This window comes from Lactuca virosa, chromosome 5, assembly GCF_052849685.1.
Source record: "Lactuca virosa cultivar CGN04683 chromosome 5, Lactuca_virosa_CGN04683_v6, whole genome shotgun sequence".
Classification (NCBI taxonomy): Eukaryota; Viridiplantae; Streptophyta; class Magnoliopsida; order Asterales; family Asteraceae; genus Lactuca; species Lactuca virosa.
The window spans coordinates 306,298,682-306,306,030 of NC_136430.1; the positions used below are offsets into that span (position 1 = coordinate 306,298,682).

A 7,349-nucleotide genomic window follows, 5' to 3' on the forward strand; every position below is an offset into this window, starting at 1 on the left:
CGAGTGCACTCGTGTGACTCGGCGAGTCCATGCATGTCCTCTTCGCCCCTGGTCCTCACTCGACTCGCTGAGTTAACCCTACACTCAACGGGTCATCACCGATCGCGAATCGCGGGGCAACCCGACTCGACTCGTCGAGTCCCTTATGGGCTCGGCGAGTTCCTCCCATGACAACACTCATCTGACCTCTTGAGGTCAGATCTGCTTCTCTAATCTATATATCTGACTTCCCCATGACCAATAAACACGTAAATGTCGAATCTTGCTACACATACAATGCTCCCAAGACTTATTTCGGTGAAATCCCTTCTAACATGGCAACCTATGCCTATTTCCTCCATAGAACCACAAAAAGCAGCATGGTTCAGGCCCTCTGGACCTCAAAAGGTCCAGATCTAGAGTTTAGTACTCAATGGGACACTATACACAATTAAACAAGTCATAAAAGGGTATAGAAAACCCTAAATTCAATGCCCTTAAGCAAAACAGAAGGATAGGATCAAATAGCTACCTCAAACTTGAAGATCCAAGCCGAAAACTCACTGAAATGCAATCCTCTTGACCTCCCCTTGCTGGAAACACTTTCTCCTTTGCAAAATCACACAAAAAATTATCAAAAGGCTCAAACTCTCTCACAACTCGCTCACAATCGCTAGGGTATCTCTCTCTGGACTGGTAGCCGCAAATGGAGGCCATAAAGGCCTTTAAATAGGGCTCAGGCCCTGAGATTTAGGGTTTCACTTTACAGCGCGGACCCGCCGAGTCCACGCATCGACTCGTCGAGTCCCTCATTAATCCAGACAAGAATTCGCGATCCTACTCGGCGAGTCTGAGCGCCTACTCGCCGAGTCCCTCCTTAAAACTCAAGATAAATACTTAAAATAAGATATCTGGGAATCCGGATGTTACATATTTAATTTTTCTTTATATATATATATATATATATATATATATATATATATATATATATATATATATATATATATATATATATATATATATATATATCGTGTACATACTAACAAAAAAATTTTGGTTTTTTTTGTTCCCTTAAAAAAAATATTTATATAAAATATATTTTAAAAATATAAAATACTAATAATTACCAGTAGACCTAGGTTTGTGAGCCAAGTGATCACGCAATTATTAATGAACCCATTATATCATATGTGAAACCGACTCAATTTGGGCAACAACTACAAGCTTGGCTCGGTACCTTCCCTTCGGTCAATTTCACACTTGAGTGACCCTTTTGCTTTCTTTACATATACCGTGATCGCCTTCTCCATTTTATTGACTTTCATAGACTCGTGTGCTACACAAGAACTACCGGAAATGGCAGAGGTAATCGTTACGATGGAGGTGGGTTCCGATGGTGTTGCTTTGATCACCATATCTAATCCTCCTGTTAACGCCTTAGCTGTCCCGAGTAAGCTTATCGATCCTCTAATTCAATTGTGTTTTAGGCAAATCTCATGAAATAAGCTCAGAGCATCTTTTCCTTGTATATATTTGCTTTTAATCAATCGGTTTCCCTATAATTTTCCCCAATTAGATCTTACGAAAGAGATTAGTTCGTTGTGAATTTTTAGTTGTTTTTCCACTTCAATCTCATCTCCATGATTAAATATTTGTTTTGTTTTGTTTTGTTTTGTTTTGGTTTTCCTTTCCTTTAAGTTCTCGGTGGGCTGAAGGAGAAATTTGCAGAGGCTATGAGGAGAGATGATGTAAAAGCGATCGTTTTGACTGGTAATCTCTTGAATCCAGTTTTTATTTAAATTTAATTGATCTATGTAGGGTCTATTTGGTAAAAGCCCAACAAACAAAGTCACCAGTAATTTCTTAGAATCCAACTTCCCTTTACATTGATTTGGACTCTTTTTCGATTTAGTCTCCTGTAGAACACAAATGATTAGGGTTTAATACCGAATAACAACATGATTAAATAATATCTTAATACACGATCATGGTATATCTATCGACGTAATTTTTGTTTCTAATTCTTCACTAGAATCTTTGCACTTGTAGTTCTTGCAGAATAATGTTTTCTGTCCATTACTTCTGGTTTACAAGGAGCATATATTTACTAAATTTGTAGTCAAACTAGTACGACTCCATGACTTAATTTCATCTCTCTTACTCTATGAAGGCATTTACAAGGATCATATATTTACTAAATTTGTAGTCGAACTGTACAACTCCATGACTTAATTTCATTTCTCTTACTTTATGAAGGCAAGAATGGAAGATTTTCAGGTGGATTTGACATCAATGTTTTTCAAAAAGTTCACAAGACTGGTATGACTTCATTATCCATCATCTGTGCAAGAAGCTACTAATCTATTCTGTTCCTCAAACCCATGTTGAAACTTTAACCATTGTCATTGCAGGAGACATTTCTCAACTACCTGATGTATCTGTTGCCCTTGTGACCAACACAATTGAAGGTTTTTACTTTCAGTTTATGTTATAGTTTTTGTATTAATGTCTACATTTCTTGACACAAATTTTTTTTTTCTTTTTTGGGTACACCTAGATGCCAAGAAACCCATAGTTGCTGCTGTACAAGGACTTGCACTCGGGGGTGGCTTAGAACTTGCAATGGTTTGTAGTTTTTATGAGTCAAATTATTTAAAAAAAAATAGTTATGGAAAATGTGTTTTAATGTTATGTAGTTGATTAATTGTAGGGATGCCATGCACGTGTTGCAGCTCCAAGAGCTCAACTTGGCTTACCTGAACTCTCTCTTGGAGTTATGCCAGGCTTTGGAGGTATGTCTGAATAAATAATGTTTAAAAAATATCTGAGAAATTGAAAACACATATGAGGAAATGGAAAAGGAAAAAAATAAATGAGGGGATGAGGGCAAAGTTGTAAAAAGGTTGAAACTTGACATGAAAGCCTTCTTTTTCTAACTTTCTTTGTTAAGTCATTATTTTTTGCATTAAGCCAAAAAGAAATAAATGTTTCTTTTTTCCCCTATCAAGTCCTGTATGGATAAAACATTGTATACGTAAAGACAGATTCTTTTTTAGACTAAATCAGTTATCCGAAATGACCATTTTACCCTTTCTGTTTAGAAATGATGGTAAATAACAACACAACACCTTAGTTAATATGATTATACAAACGGGATTTCACTAAATAATGGAAAATATGGTTTTCAAGGTACCCAAAGACTTCCTAGGCTTTTGGGATTATCAAAGGCAATTGATATGATGTTGGTGAGCACATCTGTCCTCTCTCCTCTCTCCTTGAATACTATTTAGTATTTAGTATTTAGTATTTACTCATCATGAATATTTAAACAAATCGATGATATTAATTTATGAATCTTGTTTGTAGACATCTAAACCAATACTCTCTGAAGAAGGGGAAAAGTTAGGTCTAATTGACGCTATTGTCCCTCCTCAAGAATTGTTGAAAGTGGCTAAGAAATGGGCTTTAGACATTGCTGAGGCCCGTAAACCATGGGCCCGCTCTCTTCATCGCACAGACAAAATCGGGTCCCTTTCAGAAGCACGTGAGATTATTAAAGCTGCTAGACAACATGTCAAACGTACATTTCCCAATTTGCCCCAACATCAAGCTTGCCTTGATGTGATTGAGGAAGGTATTGTGCATGGAGGGTATGCAGGCGTTTTGAAGGTATTTTTATTACTTCTTTCTTTTTGTGTTTGGATTTGTATTTTCAAAGTGATAAGTGATTTGATACTTATATACCCTGATTTTATCTAGAGTAAATTACAAAAATGGTCCTTGTACTTTCTGATTAAAAAATTACCTAGTATAGTCAAAACGTGAAACCCTTTTCAATGTTGATTCTTTTTTCAAGGTTTCACATCGATTTTGGTCCCTGTAACCTTTGAAATAAGGATGAAAATCGATATGAAACCTTGAAATAAGGACCAAAAGTGAAGAAGATTTCATTTTTGGACTAAACATAGTTAAAATCAGAAAGCACAGGGACGATTTATAATAATTTGAATTTTCTTCATCAAAAGTGTTTTGGTACAACTTCAAGACATAAAAACATATCAAAACACTATCTCTTGCAGCTTTTTCTATTACATCTGATTATCTGATTCTAACTATTCAATATCATATGATCACTTTCAAAACACACATCCAAACACTGAAAAGCTAAAAAAAAAAAGATGTAAAATTTTGTTCATCAGGAGGTCAAGGTGTTCAATGAGCTTGTTGTTTCAGATACATCGAAAGGTCTTGTTCATATATTCTTTGCACAACGTGCAATCTCAAAGGTAATGTCAACATTTTTTTTTTATCTTTTTCTTTTCTCAAATATCAAAATTTCCACAAATCTAAACTTGGTTTTCTTTGATTTTACATTTACAGGTACCTAAAGTTACTGATGTTGGTCTAAAGCCAAGAAGTGTGAAGAAAGTTGCTGTGATTGGTGGAGGTTTAATGGGGTCTGGAATAGCAACTGCCCTTATCCTTGGTAATATAAAAGTTATTCTCAAGGAAGTCAACTCTGAGTATCTTCAAAAGGGAATAAAAACAATAGAAGGTAGTTAGTTATCTCTTATATTTTGTAGCCAGTTTATTATGTGACTTATTGGTTATATATTTGATGACTTTTTCAGGAAATGTTAAAGGATTGGTTGCAAGGAAGAAGTTAGCACAAACTCAAGGTGAAAAGGCGTTGTCATTGGTTAATGGGGTATTGGATTACTCACAATTTAAAGATGTAGATATGGTTATAGAGGTATGATCTTTTAAAAACATAAAAAGTAAACTTTATAAAAAACATAATTTGGCAACTCTATTTGTGAATGCAGGCTGTAATTGAGAACATTCCATTGAAGCAAAAAATCTTCAGTGAAATTGAAAACATTTGTCCCCCTCATTGCATTTTAGCAACCAACACATCCACCATTGACCTCAATTTAATTGGAGAAAAAATAAAATCTCAAGATCGAGTTATTGGGGCACATTTCTTCAGGTTACATGACAAAATCCATCTTATTGTATTGTATAGATTATATATAAGCAATTTTAAACTCATATTAACTTTTTATTTTATTAAATAAAATGATTACAGTCCAGCTCACGTGATGCCACTACTGGAGATAGTTAGAACAGAAAAGACATCTGCACAAGTGATTCTTGACCTAATGACAGTTGGAAAAGTCATAAAAAAAGCTCCTGTTGTTGTGGGGAATTGTACAGGTTTTGCTGTTAATCGCACCTTTTTTCCATACACACAGGGTGCGCATGTTTTGCTTCATTTGGGTGTCGATTTGTTTAGAATTGACAGATTGATCACCAGTTTTGGACTCCCCATGGGACCCTTCCAGTAAGTTCGATTTTCAAAAAAAAAAAAAAAAAAAATCAAGAATGTGTTATGTGATAATTAATTAATTAATTTTGTGATTTTAGGCTTCAGGATTTAGCGGGATATGGTGTCGCAGTTGCGGTAGGTAAAGAGTTCGCAAACGCTTTTCCTGATCGCACATTCCGCTCACCTATAATTGATCTTCTAATCAAAAGCGGGCGAAATGGTAATTTGGTGATTTCCTTTTTTTTTTTTTTTTTCAGTCGTTCTTTGTTCTATAATTTAACAAGAGAGTGTACTATATATTATTATTAGGTAAAAATAACGGAAAAGGGTATTACCTTTATGAGAAGGGTAGCAAGCCAAAACCCGATCCACAGGTGTTTCAGATCATAGAAGAAGCTAAAAGACTAGTCAGCATTATGCCCTCGGGAAAGGTACTGTTTTTTTAATTTGTTGTTGAAAACTGAAAATTGAAAATTGGAAATTGGAAATTGGAAATCAGGGGATATCTGTAACGGATAAAGAAATAGTGGAGATGATATTGTTCCCTGTGGTGAATGAGGCGTGTCGTGTTCTTGAGGAAGGAGTTGTGGTTCGAGCATCTGATCTTGATGTTGCATCTGTTCTTGGGATGAGTTTTCCATCTTATCGGTTAGTATCCTAATAATCATTATTTTCATCAAAACTTCAAACATACATGCAATCAATTATGATTTAATGTTTGTTGATTGCAGTGGTGGGATTGTGTTTTGGGGAGATTTGGTTGGGGCGAAGCATATATACACAAGTCTCAAGAAATGGTCTCAGAAATACAGCAAATTTTATACGCCTTCAAGATTTCTTGAAGAAAGAGCCAATAACGGAGTCCCACTGGTGAGAACAACACCAAATATTTTTTTTAAATATTTTTTTCATGTAAATTGAGATGTTTATATGTTTGTTGCTTTTACAGAGTGCTCCATTGTCAGCAAGTTCAAGGGCTCGTTTGTAGGAAATGGAAATCAAGATTTACAAAGATCCTACTTTGTTAAACGATAAAACTAGTCTTGTTGTGAAAAATAAGGTTGTTCCAACTTTTTTTTTTTTTTTTTTTTCTGGTTTTGGAAATTGGAAGTTGAACTATTGAGGTGGGGTTGGTTTTTAAGGAATATGAATGAAAGAATGATGTTTAAATATATAGGATTTATATGCAAACCCAAGGGAGGTTATGAATTATACTTCATAATTACATTCTCATGTAGCTTGCTTTTCAGTTGCACACATTAGCAAAAGACTCTTCACAACTAAGTAAAACCGGATTTTTTTGTTTTAATTTTTCCCATTCAATATTGAAAATAGAGTTTATGAATATGATTGTTTACCGTATTTGTTCAGAATCCAAGAATCCATGTGACACCACGGGTGCCATCATCTATCTTTTATACACTATTTCAAGTACAACTATAAAAATACCTACTATTTATCATGATTTAACAAAATTACATAAGTGGACGTGTATAAAAGAAAAATTATCTTAATAGTTTATATCAGGGATACCTCCAAAATTTATGTTAGAACAGTAACTACTTCATTTGGTTTCTCCTCGTTCCTAAGATACATACATACATAAAAAAAATAAGCTTTTAATGAGCAGTTATGGTTTTAACATTTAACATAACGACATTCAATGTAAAAATAACAATTAATACATTCTTTGTTGTAACATCTTTTATGTTTGAAAACATTAATTTGAGATCTCATAGCGGAATATAAGTAGGTCAAATTGCTAACATCGGATCCATATAAAACTGTTCCATAAGCATTGTTTACGTTGGATATTTAAATGATCATACTTAACATGTCTAAAACTTTCATACTAACTTTATAACGTACCATTAAACATGTATTTGAAATACCATTTACACAAAGTAACATGGTAAGTAATTTCAAAAGCATAGAGCATATATGTGACATGTATGCATCTCATCAAATCACATAAACAAACCAACCATTCTTTGAGTTTGCTTTAGAGCTTCTAGGCTTCTTTTTAATCCTTTAAGTTGCC

The 7,349-nt window shown here is 34.4% G+C and overlaps 1 protein-coding gene across 1 annotated transcript; it reads left to right on the forward strand.

The window, feature by feature from the left end:
* The first annotated feature begins 1,204 nt into the window (after positions 1-1,204).
* Positions 1,205-6,480, forward strand: LOC145114934 (peroxisomal fatty acid beta-oxidation multifunctional protein AIM1-like). Its single transcript, XM_079051059.1, has 18 exons — positions 1,205-1,429; positions 1,678-1,749; positions 2,236-2,298; positions 2,391-2,447; positions 2,537-2,604; positions 2,690-2,771; positions 3,169-3,224; positions 3,346-3,648; positions 4,179-4,265; positions 4,360-4,534; positions 4,611-4,732; positions 4,806-4,969; positions 5,069-5,323; positions 5,407-5,528; positions 5,618-5,739; positions 5,808-5,956; positions 6,040-6,178; positions 6,258-6,480. The coding sequence occupies exons 1-18, from the start codon at positions 1,336-1,338 to the stop codon at positions 6,294-6,296; spliced, it is 2,169 nt and encodes a 722-aa protein (XP_078907185.1). The 5' UTR covers positions 1,205-1,335; the 3' UTR covers positions 6,297-6,480.
* The last annotated feature ends 869 nt before the right edge of the window (positions 6,481-7,349 follow it).

Coding starts and splice junctions, on each gene's coding strand:
- LOC145114934 (XM_079051059.1), top strand. CDS start 1,336: ATGGCAGAGGTAATCGTTACGATGGAGGTGGGTTCCGATGGTGTTGCT. Junction 3,225..3,345: donor AGGCAATTGATATGATGTTG/GTGAGCACATCT, acceptor TCTTGTTTGTAG/ACATCTAAACCAATACTCTC. Junction 4,535..4,610: donor GGGAATAAAAACAATAGAAG/GTAGTTAGTTAT, acceptor TGACTTTTTCAG/GAAATGTTAAAGGATTGGTT.